Genomic DNA, 20,400 nt, shown 5'->3' with positions numbered 1-20,400 from the left:
GAGCAAACCAGATGGAGAAGATGGTGCCTTTTTGTTGTTTGGAAATGGAACCACTTTTTAACATGGAGGCCTGTTTTAATTTGCTAAGGTATTTTGCAGGCACCGCAGCACCCACTGGGTGGGCAATGAGACACTCTGTGGAGAGGAAGAAGGGTTGCAATTAATGCAGGCTGTGAGTGAGATGGAAACAGCTGGGTCATGCTCTGGGCATCCAAGGGGCCAGTTGGATTTGGTCACAGCCAGATCCACGCTGGCATTCAACATTGATGGTTTCTGGAGGAGGGGATTTTTGTTTGCATGCTTACCCTGGTGCCATGAAATGTGATTTTGGGAAGCATTTTCTTTTGCCCTGCTCCTGCTCACACAGCTCCCTCCTGGCAGGGCAATAAGCAGGAGCAATACCAAGGGGCTGCCAGCATGATTGATGGGGGTTGCAGCATTTTGGGTCGGGGCACACATATTTAGTGGTAAATCCACAGCAGGATAATTACCTCTCTTTGTGGATGGAGGCTTTATTAAAAAGAAATAAATAAAACATCTTTAAAGGAGAGGCAAGAGAGAGACACAAACTCCATCCTTGGGGCAATGCAGACAGATGAGTAATGGGACCCTTTGAGTAAGTGCCTGTCCGGCCAGCTCTGAGTCACTGAGCAAACAGCACCAGCCTGGAGCCGGCGGCAGGGCTATTCTTAGCCACTCACCCATCAGGAGATGCTGCCGAGGGAGAGGGGGCAGGTTAAGGGGTGTCAGTGGGGAAAAACATTTGCTTTCCAACTAAAAAAAACATGGAGCTAAGTTGGGGCTTCGTTGCAGTAACACAGCCTGGAGATGGCAAATGTGAGGATGAGGAGGGTGGCTGCTGTCATGCTGGGAGGCTCAGGCCAAGTTTCTTGGGGAGCTGGAGGGAGGGGAAAGGCACCTGGGGCGACGGGTGCTCCTTGGCCCCACACATTGGACAGAGGGACATGGAGGTTCCCTGGTCTTGGGGGCAGCAGGCAGCACAGACTGAGCTTCACCCACTCACCTGCCCCCTGAAGCATCCTCCCCTTCCCACCCACCCCCCATTTTGAGCTTCCCAAGAGTAACTTCCTCCGAGGCAGCCTGACATTCCTGCTGCAGCCAGGGTTGCATCAGCAGGGAAGGGAGGTGGCAGAGGGGTACCGCGAAGGCCTGGGCTTGGTTGCACTCGGGCTCTTTCTAAATAAAGCTTCTTCAGTCATACTGGCTTGAGCTGCTGGCTCAGCCCAGAAGCCTGGAAAACTAAATGACATCATCTGGGTACCGCCGACAGACAGTATTTCCACTCAGACACAAAGTGCACAGGTTTCAGCTGAAGAGAAGTGTGTGGCTGGGGAGCATTGCTGTTTTTAGGGAACCCCCTAAAACTGCCCTTTGTCCCTGCTAAGGACCCAGGCAAGCAGTTAACCCACAATTTCGTCTCTGCTCTCACCAAGAGCTTCTCAAACCAGGCCCTCAGTGCCCCAAGCGGGACCTCATGCCCCAGGAGGGACCCCAGCATCATGTCAGCTCTCTAAGCCAGTCTTGCTCCAACACTGCGTGGCTGGGATAAGCCCAAGGACCAGCCCATTGGCTCCTTTGCCCCCATGCTGCCTATGCTGTGGGGAATTGTAGTCTGGTGGCACAGGAGCAGGACGGGGGGCCAGGATTTCCCCCCCCCACAAGTTCAGCTCCATCTCTGCCTTCCTGGTAGCCTTTGGCAAATAACTTGTCGTCTTTGCTCCAGGTTTCCTATTTGTACAAGCTGGGCAGAGTGGGATTCTCCTCTGATTTCCAGAGCTCTCTGGATTTGGTAGAGCTGATCCCCATCTTCAGGGGTACGTGGGAAAGGAAAAATCAAGCCCAATAACAATAATTACTTTTCTCCTTCCCATGGGTGTTGTAAGGATTAGCTCATGTTTAGCAAAACTCCCTGTAAGTGCTAAGTGTTATTAATGTCTTGAATTGCTCTAGGAGCAAATATGGTTTTCCAGGGAGTGACGGGGTTTTTCCCTTTGCTAGCAAAGAGCTGCAATGAAGTCATCACAGCCCAAGGTAAGCAGCATCCTATTTTTGTTAGGTTCAGAGTGTAGAGCAGTGTTTGTAGCACAAGAGCAGTCCTCACTTCACTTTCTATCAGTGTCGGAGGGGTGAAGCCCGTCCCTTCCTGCAGTGATGCACAACCAACAGGGCTCTGGAGGAACACACACCCCATGGAGGGTCTCAGAATGCGGTGCCCTAATAAGGGCTCATCTCACTGATGTGGCAAACAGCGTCTCCCAGACACATAATGTAGCAGAGTCGAGCCACAGGCTCCTGCTATGAGCAGTAGAGGACACAGCTGCGGCATTGCCTGAGGTCTACCCAGCAGCTGGGGTCAGAAACCAGATCACAGCCATAGCATGGCTTGGGGTACAGGTTTGAGTGCCCTGACTCGAGCAGGGGTGCATAGGTGGGGACCAGTTCATGCCCCCAGATGCCCTCAGGGTCCTGACACACAGCATCACTGCGCACCAGGAGTATTTACACTTCTGCAAAGTGTGGAAAAGCAATGCACATCACCTAATGCTGGAAAGCCTGCGGGAGATGATAAATCCTCTTTTCCAGGCTCCAGTTCTGGAAAAAGGTCCCGAGTCCTCCCAGGAGAGGAAACGGGCTTGTGGCTGGCTCAGCCCCTGCCCAAGCACTCCAGTAAATGTCCCTCCTGGGGACCCCCCAGCTGTCTGGGCAGGGGTACAGGGGCCCAAAGCTCCTCTGGCTGCTGGACCCTGCCACCCTGGCTCTCCAGCCCCGCGGAGAAAGGGCTGACTTTTTGTGACCCCTTCTCCCAATGCTGACTCAGCCATGCCCCCGCAGTGGGTGGCCGCAGCCTGGGGTGGGACGACGTGAAGGTAGAGGCAGTATAGACTGGCAAGCTTTCAAAGAGGCCACAAGCTAAATAAATAGCCAGCAGCCTATTTCAGTGGCTGCTATATTTAGCTCAAGGAACATTTATTTATAGGCTTGGCAGCCATTCTGAGTCAATAAAAGCCCGAGAGCTGGAAAAAGGACGTTCCTGGGTTTCTCGTTGAAGTAATAGTTTTTGCCCTGCAAACCGCGAGGAGCGGGAAGAGAGACAGCCTCGGCACCAGGTCAGGAGGACGAAGATGTGCCAGGTGTGCACCTATGGGTGCCTTTGCCAGCGGACAGAGCCTCCTCGTGCTTGTAGCCCCAGCTAAGAGCATCACCTGCAGCATCACCTGGGTCCCATCTTGCATGGGCACTGCTGCCAGTGACTCAATGGCCCAGCAGTCCCCTGGCTCAGAAGGAATTTATCTCTAAAACGCAAGGGGATTTAGCTGTGCCTGTGGAAGCAGCGACAGGAGATGTCAGCCCTGGGGACTCCGCTGCAGCATCTTCCCCAGTGTGGCGGGTTTGGAAAAATGAAGCCCATGAATGGGGAAGGAGATGGGAGCAACACTCACGTTTCTGTATTAAATAATTTTCTCTTTCTGTTTCACACGTGGCAATGAGTGGTTGAAAGAGGAGGGCATGCAAACAGCTTCTCTGAAGCCACTAGTGGGGTCAGCTGAGCCTGAGGCCAAAGCTTCACTCTGGGGAGTGTAATTTCTACCCCAGCAGCAGATGATGGCAGTACTTTCAAGAAGCTTTACAAAAGACTCGGCAATTGCAGCTGGATGAGGGGAGTGTATTTATAAAAGAACTGGGGATTTAGCCTAGCCTGTGGAAAACAGCCCTGGGGAAAGATGTCCCTTCTGTGTTTAAGTCAATAAGTGCTGCAGCTTTCTGGAGCCAGAGCTGCAGGGAGCTTGCTCACGCCTTCTCCTCCCTCCAAAGCAAACCTGCTGCAGGGGGGAGAGGGGAAACAGTTCCACCAGCCTCTGCTTGAGCCCAGCCCGGCCAAAATGGGGTGCTGGTCAGTGCCTGCCAGCTGCTGCCCCAGCACATCACTGCTGCTGGCCTGGGGGAGAGACGATGGCTCAGTCAGCCGTGGGGGCGAGTGGGGAGAGCGTTTATAGAGTTTAACTGCAGAGTGTAGCATGTGTGCAGCTACATGCTGCCACCATGCCAGGAGGAAGGTGGGAGCAGAGCATAGCTGGGAGGCAAAGAAAATTTAATAATTATTAATAACAGAATGTATTCCAATGCAAACACTCCACAGCTTTGTGCTCTTTAGCTTGGCAATCTGTACCATCCCATGCCCATATGGGGCAGTCCTTACCACTAGAAAGGGGCTGCGCAGGTGCCTGCCTACAGCTTCAGATCTGCAAATCACACACCGAACCATCAGAAAGCCCTAGAGTGGCAGTTTGGAGTCCGTGGGCCCATGAATGTCCTAATTAATTTTAAGCCCCCTAATCCCTCAGCCTTTGATTTAGTCCAGCTGCAGCTTCCAGCCACTGGGCTCTACACATAGACGTGGGTCTGGCTGTGTGTCCAGCTCTTCACTGGCTCTGGCCCCATTGATGCATCCGATGATCCATTGCCCTCCCCAAACCCCCAAAGAGGACCCTCCAGCCCCCACCCTGAGAAGGTCTGACCCTCAAAAACCAAGGCTGACACCAGCTGTTAAAACACCTACTTGGGTATTTATTACAACACGTTGTTCCAAAATACAAAAGAAAGGAAAAGAAAGTAGAGGGTAGAAAAGCACTGCTGTTTACAGCCTCCGGTAATAAATAAATAAAGACGAGCAGAGGCAGGGTGTCTCCCCGGGTCCAATGCCGGTGCTGGCCAAATTGGCAGCAAGGAAGGGAGCGTGGTGCAGCCCGTGGCCAGAGCCTCTCTTCCCTGCTCAGTAGTCCCTGGGTATGCCAGGGTGGGCACAGACCCCCTCCCTGTGTTGTGCTTGCTGAGGAAGGGCCTGATCCTGCAGGGACTGGGGCAGGTGCTGAGGAGGCTCAGCCCCGGTGCCATCGGGACATGCTTGCTCCCTCCCTGTCCAGTGCTGCTCCAAAGGCAGGTGAGGTAGGAAGGGTGATGCTGGACCGGGACCCCAACAGGGGTCTGCCAGGGTCCCCCGAGAGAGGGGTGAGACCTGAGCTCTCTGCTTTCCGATGCGTTCTCAGAGCAGCCTTGGAAATGAGTTCAGCACAGCATGATGAGAAGGACCGCAAGCCATGGCAAAGCAAAGTCACAACAGAGACAAGAGGCCATGCCCAGGCTGCTTGGAGAAAGGCGGTGTTAAACCCCGCAAATTAAAATGACTCTTCATGGGGCTGGTGCAGTACAGAGACTGTTTCGTACCACGGTGCAGTCAGGGTTCCTATTCCCTTCCCCTAATGTCTCCTCCTTCACCTTACACTCATCTGGAAACCTCCAGGTTGTACAAGAAGCCCAGGCAAAGGGTGCAAAAAAGCAGCACTGGATTCCATCCGCTTACAGAATCCCAGTTTACCAGTGTTGGATAGAAGCCATACCCAGTACCATGTCAGGAGCCATTCCCAGCCCCTTTCTGAATGCCTCCAGATACCGCTGACATCGCTCCTTGCTGCTCTGCCACTGACCTCACTCTAACACTGGCCACTTGTGCTCCCCAGGCTGTGCTATCCCCAGGCAAGGGGAGCTCACTAGCATGAGGAGGACACTCAAGCCAAGAAAGCCCAAGGCACCTGGCTAAAATGGGGTGCCAATCCATGGACTCGGCTAAGCCAGGGGAGTTTTGCAAACCAGCTACGACAGCAGAGCAAGAAGGCCCTGCGGGTGAAGAGGCAACCTGTAGGTGCAGCCAGCAGAAGACGGCGAGAGGATCACAACATGGAGGGAGCTGACTCCATGAGCTGGATGCCTGGCCAATGCTCCTTAAAGCTGCTACAAAAGCTTTAAGCTTTTGTGATTTAATCCTGCCTCTTGCAAACATGAGCAGGTACCTGTACAGGGGAGAGGAGCCACAGAAAGGGAAGAGCTAAGAGAATGGATCTGCCCCGGGTTTGGGTGTCTTTATACCCTCAGGAAGCACCACCCTCCAGATCCTCTGACAAGGGTTTGCCTCCTGGGGCTTGGGACAGCTGGGAGCTGTGGCTAGCACAGCCCCAGCCGGGCTGCGGGGAGCAGAGAGAAGATATGATGGGGCCTTGCGTTTATTCACAACAGAGAAACAAAGAGCAACATACAAAGAGTAAGAAGCAAAAAAGTACAGAATCATAACCATAATAATCATAATAATAATAATCATAAATACTCAAATCTATTATTCATAGATTGCAATGACAACACTGATAGCTTATTATCATTAGTATTAAGGATGGGAGAGGGAATAGGACAGTAGGAGGGAGTTCTCGGGGGGCATCATCTCCTAAGGGGCAAATGTAATGGGGTTGGACATCCAAAGAAACAAGCAGACAAACAGAATGGCCAGGAAGGCAGCAGGGGCTGGGGATGCTACTGCCAAGGCTGGGGATGAGCCTGCTCCGACCCAAGCCTCTGGCTCAGTGTTGCTGACCTGATCGCTGCCCTCCTGCCGGCTTCACTCAGCCCCATGAAAGGCAGCTGGGGAGGAGGTGGCTGGGGGGTGCTCAGCCCTGGGGACTGGCAGGGGATGGAAGGAAGGGCACAATGTCCCTTCTAGCCTGAAGGAAAGCTGCAGTTTGCTCTGTCCTTCGTGTGGTGGAAAGCTCAGCCATTGCCAGTGTCATGACCATTAGGCACTCAACAGTTTTGTTGGTTCCTCCCTCGAAACGAGAGTCCTTTTGTCTCCTCTGCTCACACTTCTGCCACTGTGCATCCCTACTAGTAAAGATTGCCATGGAAAGATGATTTTTTGGTTCCAGTGAGGCTTTGGGTTGGGTTGTCTGGCTGTGAGAGCCCATAAAAAGACTTGGCTGACAGATGATGGGGAGGGCTACCAGCCAGCGCATCCATCCTTGTGATAACTCACAGCTCTCTGATTCATGGAAAAGTGGTCTATTAGACAGAGTATGATTAAAAAAAAATCATTTAAGTTAATTGTAAGTGACTTGGTGACTCTGATGGCTTTGAGTCAGAACTGGCAGGAGACACTCAGGGAAGGGTGTTCCACCAAGCCTATTTTCTGGATGTAGCCTTAAAATACTGCACGGGAGTGCACATGCCCAGTGTAAAGGGGAAGGATGAATGCAAAGTACATCAAAATAAGGCTGCAGAGGTGGGTCGTGAATGTCTCTTGGCAGTTACTAATTTTAAAATCTACTTCTCTCTGCTCTGGTTTCAGAGGAGAGAGGAGTCTGTAGTGCCTAAAGCCTCAAACATGGCTAAGGAGCACTGAGAGGATGGCAGAGAGGAGACCAGGAAAAGCAAACCACGTATCTGTCTCTTTGCAGATATCCAGAGTCTCATTTACAACATATGTCCTCTCCTTGCTTGGTCCAGCTGCTTTTTTGTGCTCATAATGCACCATGTCAGCTAATGGCACGAGTTACACAACAGCTCACTAGCACCTCAGCTCATCTCCCCACCTGGCTGTGCCGACTTGTTGTCCACTTTTTATTAAACCCCTTTGGAAGTCATCTAGCTCTCTCTCTGTTGCCCAAAGCTACCAGCTATCTAAACAGCTACTGCCAGCAATTTGCCCCACCTGAGCTCAGTCGATCTGTGTTGACACCAACCTTAGAGGACTATGGGATGGGCAGGAACTGAGCAACACCAAGTAGAGATCAGCAGGTGATGACCTCTAGCATGCTTGGGAGGAGATTCCACCACCAAGGGCAGCAGGAGGTGAAGGGAGACCAGCAGTGCTGCTTAGGCAGGAGGCAGGTAACGCTAACCCTGGGCTTGGGGGGCTTACAGGAGGGATTCCCTCCTTGGATTTGACATCAATGCCCATTTAGGAGACCCTGCTGCAAGTGCAGTTCCTGCATAGCTGCCCAGCTCATAGGATGGACCCCAAATGCTTATTGGAATCTAAAAAAGGAGTTTAGGAAATAGCGTCATTGTCCTTTCATGGCCAGAAGGGAGAAATGTTCAGGTCGGCAACACTGAGCTGGTTAGAGGTGGTTGCTGGAGGCAATGATGGGTGGCAGTGGGCTTTTGAGGGATGACTATGCAATCTCTTGCCCTCATCAAAAGCAATGTGGGGAGAGAGGCAGGTGATTCCTTGGCTCTCCAGCCACCCCCATTCCTCCCCACCACACCTCAGGGAACCAGGCAGGAGCATTTGGAGGTCCCCAGCATCTCACCAAATGGCCCCATGGAAAACCAGAAAAACTAAAGTCAGCCTGAAGAGAGCAAGGAGCCTCCAGGGAGACTTGCCTCAACTGTAGACACAGAGGTGGATGGGGCAGCAGCCAGCTGAAGCGAGCAGCCCCTCCTCACACGATTGCAGCTCCTCATGCCTCTGCTTTGTGTTCAGTTTTAAACCTGAGATAATTTGGTTTTGTCACGTGTATTTTGATTTAAAGATAGAAACGAACAACGAGAGGAGGAACAAGGGAAAGGGAGAGAAACTGTGTGGACCCAGAAAAGAAGAAAACATCACTCCAAGGATGACACAGGACACAGACATGCACAAACAGAGACCCCTGAGGTATTGCTTTGCAAACTAGCGCAAGAAAAGGGAGAAAGCAAAGACAGCCGCAGGGAGAGATGTGCTTTGCAGCGGAGGCAGTTTAGTGCCTACAGCTCCAAAAAGCAACTTCTCAGCAAGCCTGATGTTGGAGTTGAGGGCAAGAGCTTGGCTCCCCACCAGGACTGGGGGAAGCAACCAAACACCTCTGAAAAAAAGTCAGTTGTGCCCCCTGTGTGCTTGCAGAGCTTCGTTTCCAGCTGGCTTATCACCTGCCGGAAGGAGGGGAGCTGGCCCAGGGGGGGACAGGGCCAGCAAACACTGCACAAGTTTCTCAGATGTGAAGTGAAGGATGGGGGAAGCCTGAAAAAACACTGCCCCCAAAGGGAAAACAGAGCCCATACCTCCCAAACAAGGTGGCTGAGGTGAGGGGGAGCTGAGGGGCTGGGGTGGGCAGGTAAGACACCACCCCCGGACAAGAAATCCCAACTACCACCAGCCTTTCCTCCTTGTCTCTGCTGTGGCAGCCTCCGACACCTTCCCCTTCCCTGTGCAGCTGGAGGTGACACCTGGCACCCTTCAATCCATTTCAGGTGACTCCCTCCTTGCCCTCTCCAGCGAAGATGGCCAGCCCAGGGGAGGGGAAGTGGCCACGGCTGGGATGGGGTGATGGCTGGGATGGGGTGACAGCTGGGATGGGGTGATGGCCGGGATGGGGTGATGGCCAGGATGGGGACAATGGCTGGGATGGGATGATGGCTGGGATGAGGAGAAGCAAACAGAGACCAAGGAGTGAAGAAGCGGCAGCAGCTTCCAGAAGAGAGTTTTCTGGCTCAGTTTGTGTTGTAAGAAGGTTTTATGGTTTGCGTTCGCTTGTTCGTTTCTAGAAAAAGTGCCCAGAAGAGTCTCCTGTCCCATTGTCGCTGTGCCCGGAGGGAAGAGGGGGGAAAAACTTTGTCATCGACATGAGCTATAGAAGGAGCCACAGGCTTCAGATATTGCTTAGAAACTCGTATTTCAGATTTAAATACCATACACAGTAAAAATAGAGCTGAAAGTACCGCCCCACATTGTCTGCAAATCATTGCCAGAATGAACAGCTTCAATAAATTAAAAACAAAACAAAAAATTGAAATATTATTTACGTCTCAATAAAAATCGCAGTAAAACCATTTACCTTTTCCTTTGTGTGTGTGTTTTCGGGTTTTTTTCTTTATATTATATATAATATATATTTATATATGTATAGGGCTGCTCCAGTGCAGCATTTTTAGGATACTTAGCCAGAGAAACAGAGGGGAGAATGCTTAGTGCACCAAGGTGCAGGGAAGGGCAGCCGTGGTCCCCTCCACAGGTGCTGTGTCCCATCCCTGCAGCCAAAATTGTGACCCCTGCCCCTTCCTGCTTGATTTTTATGCCCAAATTTTGAGCGTGGGTCTCCAAGGGCTGCAACCCCTGGGGACGGCAGGGAAGGACCAGGACTAGTGTAAGAGGGACACTAAGCATCCGCCGTTATGTTTCCTGACTCTGGAAAGACTCATCCACCTTCGCTTCAGTTTTAGTGCGTGCGCTCCCGAAAATGCACGCACAGGTATAAATACTCCCCTCCAACCCTGCCCCCCCTCCCCTCTCCCCCCAGCTTAAATATCCCCCCACCCCATCCCTGTTCCCGTCCCCCCTCTCCAGGCGCCCTGGGTGGGTGTCAGGACACCTCGATGATCTCCATGCTGCCCGAAAAGCTGGACTGTTTGCCGATTTTGCCCAGCTCTTCCCGGGCCCTGCCCTCGGACATGGTCTCCTCGAATTCCATCTGGCAGCTCCTGCGCTTGAACTGCTTCTCGGCGCCGGCCTCCTCGTGCCAGCTGTGCCGCCCGTCCCGCGGCTCGGCCCGCGCCTTGTCCCTCAGTCTGATCTCACAGCCACCCGCCACCCCGCCGCAGCCGAAGGGCGGCGGATACGGGCCGGCGCCGGCGAACAGGCTCCCGCCGCTACCGCCAGTGCCACCGGAGTCCGTGCCGAAGTACCAGCCGGCCTCGCCGGAGGGGGTGCTGGGGGACTCCAGGTGCACCCCACTCCAGGTGGTGGTGGCGGTGGTGGCGGCGGTGGGAGTGGTGGCCGGCTGGCTGAGCCGTGGTGGCAGCCCGTCCTCGGCGCCAGGGCTCTTGCGTGTGGTGCAGGCCCCGCCAACGTTGAGGCTGAGCCCATGGGCCGGCGAGCCCGCTGGGTGCCGGTGCTTCCGCCGCTGCCTCACCTTGGCCTCCAGCAGGAGATCGGGCCCGTTTGGCCGGTCAGGGCTGTCCGCCCCTGGGGAAAAGGGGCTGAGGCCACCAGGGCCCGAGGGGCTGTCTAGCTTGCAGAGTTTGGGGGCATCCCCGGGGCCAGGGGGTCCAGGGGGGTCCTGCCGCAGGCCAGGGGAGTAGGCGGACTTGATGTCCAGGGAGAAGGAGCGTTTCAGGCGGTTGGTGTCCTGGATACGTTCGGAGGAGAGGTGCAAGCCGTTGAGCCCCTGCTGGAGGGTGGTGGGTGACAGGACCTTTGGGGTCCCACCTTGCCGCTCAGGGTCGCCGTGGGGGGACACTGAGCCGGTGCCTCTTGGCACCTCCTCGGCCTTCTCTGAGGTAGGTGGTGGGGGTTGCTGGCTGCCCTCAGCTGACTCTGCCAGGTCCTGCTGGGCGTCTCCCTCGCCCCGGTCACCCTTTGACTTCAGGGCCTTGAGAAGCTTCAGGCTCCTCTCGTACTCCAGAAGCTGGCCCAGGAAGTTGAAGTTGGGCGAGATGGACGGGCGACGGTCCTTAACGAACCTGCCAAGAGGCACAGACAGCCCCAATTGGTGCTTGGTCCTTCAGTGGGCCACCCCTACTCTCAGCCTCTTTGAGAAAAGGCATTGTCCAGGACCTTCTGACCAGACCCTCTAAAGAAAGGGGTCTTGGGGAACCATGGGGCCTCGAGATGCCCCAGAGGTAGAGCTGAGACTGCCTCCCCCCCTCCATTTTACCACTCCCAACCATTCCTCATTGCATGCATTCATAAGAATGGAGGCTTGGTTTGGTTTCACCCAGACTCAGCCAATGCAAGAGAGAGCTCCAAGGAGCTCCCACCCTCTCCTTCTCAGCTCAGTCTGCTTTCCTTCCCTGGAGAGAAGCCTAACTCCTTCATACCTTCTGAGGAAAACTCACCTGTAAGCATCATCTGACGACATACCCATGGTCTTCATGATGTAGGCGATGGCAATGGTGGCCGACCGGGAGATCCCAGCCAAGCAGTGCACAATCACCTGGCAGCTGGACACCTTGGCCTTGTCTGCAGCATGGTAGAGAAACATAGAGAAAAGCATCCATGTGGTCAGAAACGTTGAGCAAAATTACTCTAACCTCCCTCCTCAACCCCTTTGGATGAAAGGGTTGCTGGGAGTAAGTCCATGCAGGACAGGTTTTGAAGGTTGAGAACTAGAGGGTCTGCAAGCTTTGTAACAAAAGCTCACCAATGAATTCAATGGACTTGTCCAGCCAGGGAAGCAGCTTCTCACAGTAGTTGTCATTGACAGGAATGCGCATGAAGTGACTATCACAGATGAAGTCTGGCTTGGGACAGGAGTTGCTGGCATTGAGGACGTAGCTTATCCCATTCTGTGTCATCAAGTCCTGGTGGGAAAGAAGCGATCAAATGATCAGGTAACTTCAGCCAGCACAAGTGCTGAAGATCTGCCTTGCCATGCACCTGCCTTTTCCCCTCCCAGTATTTTCTCCTGTGGATCTCCCACTGCTGCCTTGGCCTAATTGATAGTAGCACAGCACAGACCAACTGAGAAGGTTGCGTCCACTTAGATGATAGAGGTTTTAACCTTTTTTTGTGTGCCTTTTCTGCTTTGGGCACTCAATGGCCACCATCACTGTCCTTATTTCTGACTCAGTAAATGCAATGGCACAAGGGAGACCTTAGGTAAATAGGGTCAGATGAAAAACTGTGATGAGAGGGTGAGGTTCGACCCACAGGCCATCCATGAGGGAACTGGCGTGCTGGGTGTGTACTGCTGCACCCACACCAACCTCCATTCCTTCCCTCCCAGGGCTACAGCCAGCTTCACCTATATGCGGTGCTGACACCAAATTTATGGCTTACCTGACCCGTCCCTTTTCCCACCTCATCAGATTAGGTATCATCTGTACAATGGGGAGCAGGTTGCTTATAAAAAATGGGAAAATGAGTCCCAGCAGGGACTGGGACTCAGTGCCTGATCTGCACTATTCCAGGAACACCCAGAATTAAATGGAAGGAGAAAACATGGAGATAAAAGAGTCCTTCCACACATCACAGTGAGTGGATTTGCCATCTCTCTTTTGCAACATGCTGGAGAAGAGAAGCATCATGCATGCTGGAGAAGAGAAGCATCTGCACTTGACCCTGCTCTGCTGCCTATGAATAGAGCATCTTCTGGCCACATCATGAGGATGGCAGAAAACAAAACTCCAAAAGATGAACAAAACCCTCCAAGGAGGCGAGGAGGGAAGGAAACCATCAATTTCCCTGCCTGACATTGGCTCCTCAGGAGACCGCACCGGGATTTCGGCCCTGGCTCTCCAGTGGTCGGTTCCTGCCCAACCCAGCAGGCTCTGCAGAGCCCGGCCTCGGCTCAGTGGAGCCAGCCCAGCTCCCGGGCTCACATTCTTGGCATTTTTCTCTTTCATTTCCTTCTACTCCCTGTATATAATTTCTCTCTCCCTCCTTTCTGTCTCCAACCCCCCTCCGGCGTCGTGGTCCCTCTCCCCCCTCGCCTGCCCCGGGTGAGGACGCCTGGCTGGCTCCCTCCTGCCCGCGGTAGGCAGGCGCCCGGCGGCATTTTAACTGCAATTCCTCTTTCTTTCCTCTTGCAGTTATTTTTCCTTTAAACAAAATTCCTTCCCTGGCGTGACATCACAGCACAGCCCTTCCAGCACCTTTAAAAGGGCACTGACCCTCTTTTCTCCTCTCTCCCCACAGCAAAACTTCGCTCACTTTTGGGCCTCCTGAACAAGCCCCTGCCCCTGGCCAGAGCTGCCTGTCCCTGTGCTGCCGCAGCTGAATAACCCATTTTGTTCCTACTCTCTCTGGCTCCCAGGGGGATCACAGGGTCGCTAAAATTGGTGTTAACTGGCAGCCTAGCTGGTTAGGTGGGTGGGTGCAAAGCTGACTCCTGTTCCACATCTCCCTCCAGCAACGGTAACTCCCCCTCCAAACCCACATATTTTCCGGCCATGCTCCTCCTGCCCCTGAGTTTGCTATGGGCTCCTGGGAAGAGTTGGACCACCCCAAAGCTCATCAATATGACAACTCATCTTGTGACCACCCTCCCCAGTTCTGCTGGGCTCTGTCTATGCACTCCCTGCCTTTCTGCTTCTTGGTAGGGTCAGACTGGCCATGTGTGGCTCTCCCACCGGGCAGTAGAAGAGTCCTTAATGCTCTCACCACCCCAGATGGGACAGGGAAGATGTGTCCCCTCAACAGGGTCATACCTTGTTTAGGACGTCTTTCTGGGAACCCAGGTAGAGATGTGGCAGGATGCGTGTGGGGCCAACATTGGCCACAGGCAAGCATGGCTGGGAGATGCTCATCGGCAGGATGGCAGCTGGCTTCCCCTCACAGAGCCCCGGGAAGCAGGACGAGAAGGTGGCAAAGCCTCCTGTGGAGAAAATGGGGACATTGAGCTCGTAGCAGTGAAGCTGAGACCATCAGTACTTGGCTGGGGACAATGCAGTGATAACCCTGCAACACTGAGAACAGAGCCTTGAAGAGCAAAAAGCCACCAAGCCGTTGCTAACCAGTGCAGACACATTATGATGACTGTGCCACACACATGGAGAAAGTAAAGAAGATCTAGTTCTGATTTTTCCTGCCGCAGCTGGATATTAATACACATGTGAGGCATCCCACACTCCCTCCTGCTCTTCTCAACTTCATTCAGACCAACGATGGGAAGATAAAGTTCTTTTCTTGGCTGCCTGGTACTCTAAGGACAACCAGTGTCAATCTTTGAGAGCGAAACCTGCCAAGGCAGGATGACAACAAGCAAGCCCACTGAGGTGCAAAATTCTCTGCACTGGGGAGGTCAGCAGAAACCTTGCCACAACAGCTACACTTACACATTGCAGTTTCTGAGAGTTGTCCCCTCTGCCCAGCCCCGCCAAGCCCATGATTTCCGCCGCAATGGACTGGATCGGCACATTGGTACTTGCAAGCCGTTGCCATCTTTCATGTTCTGACCTTACTGAATGTGACAGCACACAGCACCCAATTTATGGCACCAAGCTGCTGGAGCAGTAATACCCACGTTGAGCACTTTTAAGCCTGATATTGAAAGAAAACCCCCAGCTGGGACTGCGGTAGGTGGCATCTGACAGCCATATTGCCACTGTACCTGCCGTAGTCAAAAGCACAGTCTAACTGTGATTGAGCCTGCCTGAAAGCCAGTTCCCTGCTCAAGCGGCAAGGGTGGTCACTTGAGCAGGGTGGCAAGCATTGTCCTGCCTGCATGGTGGGTAGCTCAGGGAGCTGGAAAACCCCCAGTGCTGTTGCACATCCTGCACGGTTGTGTAAGGCCACTGGCGATCCTGATTTGCTCTCACTCACTGGTCGCGTTCTCTGAGGTAGAGCTGGGTCTGGCTAGTGGTGGCCCAACCTCACTCCCCTCCAGCTGAGGACATCTGGGTGACAGCTTGGTGCAACAGACAGGACCTTGGGTTGTATAAGCCCAACCAGTCTCCCTTGAGGCTTTTCCAGTCATGCAAATGAGCAGATGCAGCTTGACATCACCCAAAGGGCACAGATGACTTTGGGGCTTGACTGCCTTTGACAGAGGGAACTGGATGCCCCCACGAGATCCTTCTGAAAGTCCAAGTCTCTGGACTCAGCACTGTGGGAATCCTTGGCCCATCTCCACAGCTAGACAAGACCTTTCGATGAATCTTTGGTACTGACCTTTCCATTCGGTCTCTCTCCCCTTTGGAAGCAAGGCAGCCTTGGCACATTCTCAGTTTACCTTCTCTAACACCTTTCCAGCATTTCTGCTGACCCTGCTGGAGCACGTCCCTGGCTGGTGGTGTAGCACCCAGGCTCTGGTGGGGTATGACTGGTACTGTAGACAACCCACCCCACATGTTTGGGAGGTGATGAAAAAGCCGGAGCGGTGCACAAAATCATGCTCACACCACCTGGGAACATCCAAGGTCCTCCATCACCCTCTATCTCAGCAGCTCCTGGTGTTAGGTCCCACTGTCCCAAGAGGAAGGTGTTCTCCAACCAACCTCTTTCCTCCCCTCTCTGATGTTTTCCTGGCTGGCAGTTAACAGAGCTCCCAGCTTCAGAACCTGGCCAAGCCGGGAGCGGTAGAGTTAAAGCACCTTATCTTCCCTAGCACTTCCTTTTCTCTGGCTCCCTCCGAAATGACATCACCTCTCAATTGGGACATTAAATCAGAGCAAAAGCAGGAGGCCCAGTGCAGGTGCAGCACAGCTCCAGTTACTGCTCATCCATGCGCTGTGTCCCCATTGCCAAGGAGCATAAATCACCGGCCAGAGCCCTGTGTGGACATGTGCGACCTCCCTGCTTTGCCCTGTGCTTGAGCACACACCGCTGATACCTGGGGGATGCTCAAGCAGAAACCCTGTGGGAAGGGGTTCTTTCAGCTGCCTCCCAGGGAAGCCTGCAGCACACGGGGTCTACTGGGGCACAGATTTGACCCCTGGACTCATGCAAAATAACACGGGAATGTTTCCGAAGGAACCCGGCACATTTTGGGGGAGGAGGGTGCATGCAAGCACAGCCCCAGGAATTGGTGCCTGCTCTTGTCCCAGGTCCCCAGCCTCTCACACTCATTTGTACCCGTCAAGAGCCACCCGGGGCCATGTACGGTTTAACATCGCTCTTTAGAAGCTGGGAGCACAGGGTGATCTCATAGCTAAAGCAGGTCGGGGCATGCCGCTCTCCCCTGCCTGCCTCCACCAGCACTTGCACGGCAGCAGATCCTCTGCCAGCCCTGGCCGGGGAAGTCCAGGCAGGGGCAGAGGGGGCAGTTCACAGAGTGGCAGCAGCACCCTCAGCTGCGGTGCCTACCCCAGCACGCTGCCAGCAACCAGAGGATGTCACCACCCAAAATTATGCCCATAGCATACCCTGCTTGTCCCAAGCAAAGCCTCAACCCTGTGCCTGGGAGCCCGGGCATGCTCCCATCCTGTCTGTCCTCATTTCCCCCATGTTTGCAGCTGCTGAGGGCAGCCTGGGCTTGGGGGAAATCCTAGAGATGGGGCTGGGTACCTGACACCATCCCAACCTTGAAGTGACACTCACCCCACCCCACACCGGCTGCTGTAGCATGCCTTTCATTTTTAGAAAGCGAAGCAGCTCTTCAAAACAATCCCAAAGGCAGTGAATGTCCCTGGCTGGGCTCCAACCGATACCTGGGCTTTCCCCCCTCTAACCCCGGGCCACGGATCCTAGCTTTTGCTGGGAGAGAGCGGCAGAGCCCCATGGGTGAGGAGCCAGGGCAGCACTGGGTCTTTCTAGTCTTTCCTCTTTTATTCACAGTGTTGTGCCAGGAGCACCATTTCTCTTGGCATGTGGGGAATTAAGCTCAGGAAGGATTTGTATATGACGTGGAATGGGTGCTTGGGGATCACTGGGTTCTTCTTGATGCTCCCCTCAAGCCTGGTAAAGGCTTGCTGGGGATGAGCTGGTCCCTGCATGGCATAGCTCTGTGCACTGGTTCCAGCACTCCTGAGGGCTCTCAAAACCATTCCCTGGAAAACCCAGTGTCTTCCCGCCTCCTGCAACTACATGAGTCAGAGGTGGGGCCCAGAAGGAGAAGGGGGATGTTGGACACAGGTAACCAGGACAGAAGTGGGGATGCCTTCACGGCTCCTGCTGAACATGGAAGAAGCAATAGCCAAGAACCAGCATCAGGCAGGGCTCTGGGAAAGTTTTGGGGGGGTTCATTCAGCAATGCCCCCAGAGACATAGAAACCCTTAGTGGTGTCCCGCTCAAGGTGGGGCTGAAGAGAAATGCAGCTTTTGGGAGGGAGGGGAGTGCTGTCACCCTCCTCTCCCCAGAGGAAAGATGGAAACAGTGACATGGGATGTTGCAGTGACTTGAGTGCAACAACTCAAACCTTGTTTCTTCCCCCATCCCGGGTTTCATTCATGGGGTGCTGACCCTCCCTTCCACCTGTGACTCTGCCCTGCAGAGACCCCTGTGGGCCAGCCCCCAGCCCTGCTCCACACGGCCCTGGCAGCAAACAGAGGAGAGGGAAAACCACCACAACTTCTCCTCCACTCTCATCTTTGCCGGGCCCGCCTCTCTGCACATTTTCCAGCTGAACATCTATGACAACCTCCCAGTGAAACTGGGTTTGTCAGGAGAACAGATGCCGCAGAGGGAAGGCAGCCAGCCCGGGAATCCTTCCCAAGCCTATCCATCAGCCCCAGGGGAAGATGCCAGTAGCATCTTTGAATAAGCCCCTGGGGTACTAGTACTGCTACAACTGTTGGGGAACCCTCTGACTCTCCCCCTTGAGCAGCAAACCTCACTGCTGAGCTGGGACCTTGCCATACCTGGGGCCCTCTCCACTGCCTTGGTTGTCACCTTCAGGTGGTCACTGGGGACATCCAGCTTATGGTTGGGACACTGACCACATCTTAGGCACCACCCATCACCAGCAAGTTGCCCTGCTCCCCTCTCTGCCAAAACAGGAAGGACAGCAGTGGTGGTGCCAGGGAGGGTGACACAAAAGGTGACAAGTGTAGGCTAGGGACAGGGATGTGATGTGGCATCATTTTCCTCCTGGTGGTAAGCCCCAGCTTTGTGGATTTACAATCCATTGAGCTGCCTGGGACTTTAGGGGAAATACTGCTGGGGATAAAAGGAAGGTGTGAGGCACATTAAGCAGGGCTATTCCAGATCCCTGCTGCTCCCTGCATCCCTCTCTGCACCAAGGCCATCTTCCTAGGCTGGAGGCATAACGTGGAGAGAAACAATAGGTCCTGAAAACCCTCCGACACATTGCTCTGATGGCTAGAGACTGCCCATTCATCTCCAGACCCATGGACTCACCTGCTCCACAGTCCCTTGAAACAACCCAACAGCTCTGGCCTTGATGCTGCACCCCGATGACTGCAAAAGGGCTTCCTAGGGCACCTGCTTCAACCCAAGACCACTCTTAAGAAGAGCCATGTGCCTCTTGAACAACATCCCCAGCCCCATGAGTCTCCCAAATGCCCCCAACAGAGACACACTGAACAGCAGGGACATGTCCTGTTTGCCAGCCTCCCATATGCATGGTGGAGCACATCCAACACAAAGCCCCCCAGCAGGAAGCAGTGAAGAAGAGGTGGCATGTCACCCCACTGTGCCATCAGTCTGTGGCAACAAGGAAGAGGGGAACAGGCACAGCCAGAGCTGAAAATCCTCCCTGGGCCAGCAGCAGCCACCACACCCCACCTCCTCACACCAGGAGCCAGCAGGAGACTGACAGGGGGTATTAAAGAGGTGGTTTATAGCCCACCCTCATTGCTCCTCTAATGACTCTTAAAGAGCGGCAGCTGGAGGAGCTCACAGACTGGTTCCCTGTGCAGGTGTGGGGGCTTTTGCGGCAGCCCACGGCCCCACCAGTGGGGTTTGCACCTGTGATCATGCTGGAGACCCTCTGCTCCCGTAAAGCTCCCAGCAACCAAGGGGGCTGAGAGAGGCCTGGCTCTGCTTAGCTCTCATTAAAATGCCTGCGGTGGCTGAGAGCCGCTGCCAGGGCGGCACGTGGCGAGGGGCAGCGGGGCATGCAAGCGAGCACGCGCCTCGGCTGCTGCTGGAGCAGCCGCCACACCAGCACGGTTCCCCCGCTGCTGTGCCGGCTCGGCAGCCGGGATCGTGCCTGGATGCCTCCTCCCCATCACCCCAGCCCCCTGGGGACACACTCCTCCCAGAGACCTGAACATATCTGTCCCCAGGTGTTAAACCACCTTACTGAATTGAGGCACGGCAGGAGATGACGAGAGCTGGGGGGGGACCTGCAAAATCCCAGCCCTTGCCTGCATTGTGCCCAGCCTTGGCAGGGTGGTCAGCCCGAGCATTTGGCTGAGCATCTCTGTGGCAGGTTGAGTTGAAGGAAGGAAAGCAGAGGGGCCAGGCACGCTGCACGTCAACCCCCCAGAGCTGCTGGGAAAATCCCTCTTTGCAAAACGCCGTCTCCCTGGCTCTCGTGCTGGGTGGGAACCTGTTGGTGCCGGCAGCTAAGCCGGGCGGCGTGATGAAACACTGCTTACTGCCACCCTTACTCACTGCACTCCGGGAAGCTCCAGGGCTTTGTCAGCACTTCCTCGCTGCCCGGGACGTTTCTGAGTTTTCCCCCGCCTCCATCCTTGCTGTTCCCCTCTCCGCGTTGCAGCCCCCTTTGCTTTTCCCCAGCTCTGCCAGCAATGCCCGATGCAGGCAGTCTGCTTGCTTGCATGCCCTACTCACCCCTCTGGGTGAAATCCTAGTGCTCTGAATCCTGGCCAACTCACCCTCTCCTCTCTTTCACCTCTACCCATCTCACTGCATTGGAGAGAGAAGTCCGGTGCTCACCTAGTCCCCTGTCCCCATCTCCCATCACCCTGCCCAGCAACTGTGCTCTCCCCCAGCCCAGCTTTTACCCTACCTTCACTTGGCACCAAATTTCATCACCCCACTGCTGGCTCCTCTTTTTTTTTTTTTTTTTTTCACACACAGAGAGAGGACCCAGCAGTCTAATTTGTTTTTAATTCACACGTGAATGGCCTATGAAAAAAATCACATCTAGTATGAAGAAAAAAAATAAACAAATCAGTAATATTTGGAGAAAAAAAAAAAAAATCCCACACCCAGAAGTGTTGCCCAAAAGGGCTGGCATGACTGAAAAGCACTTTACCAGCACAGAGACCTGCTC

General features: G+C 54.2%; 1 protein-coding gene across 3 annotated transcripts in view; it reads right to left on the bottom strand.

Moving 5' to 3' along the window:
• Positions 1-10,076: 10,076 nt before the first annotated feature.
• The window catches only part of DUSP8 (dual specificity phosphatase 8), a 42,020-nt gene continuing 31,696 nt past the window's right edge, over positions 10,077-20,400 (bottom strand). For all 3 annotated transcript variants that reach the window (XM_014960016.1, XM_014960017.1, XM_014960018.1), the window contains 4 exons: positions 13,966-14,132; positions 11,958-12,117; positions 11,653-11,776; positions 10,077-11,277 (listed from right to left, as the gene is read on the bottom strand). In XM_014960016.1, the coding sequence (XP_014815502.1) occupies positions 10,179-11,277; positions 11,653-11,776; positions 11,958-12,117; positions 13,966-14,132 (1,550 nt within the window). In that variant the 3' untranslated portion in view covers positions 10,077-10,178. The remainder of the gene's footprint in view (positions 11,278-11,652; positions 11,777-11,957; positions 12,118-13,965; positions 14,133-20,400) is intronic.

This window comes from Calidris pugnax, unplaced genomic scaffold (assembly GCF_001431845.1).
Source record: "Calidris pugnax isolate Ruff unplaced genomic scaffold, ASM143184v1 scaffold435, whole genome shotgun sequence".
Classification (NCBI taxonomy): Eukaryota; Metazoa; Chordata; class Aves; order Charadriiformes; family Scolopacidae; genus Calidris; species Calidris pugnax.
This window is presented reverse-complemented; position numbering and strand designations above follow the sequence as displayed.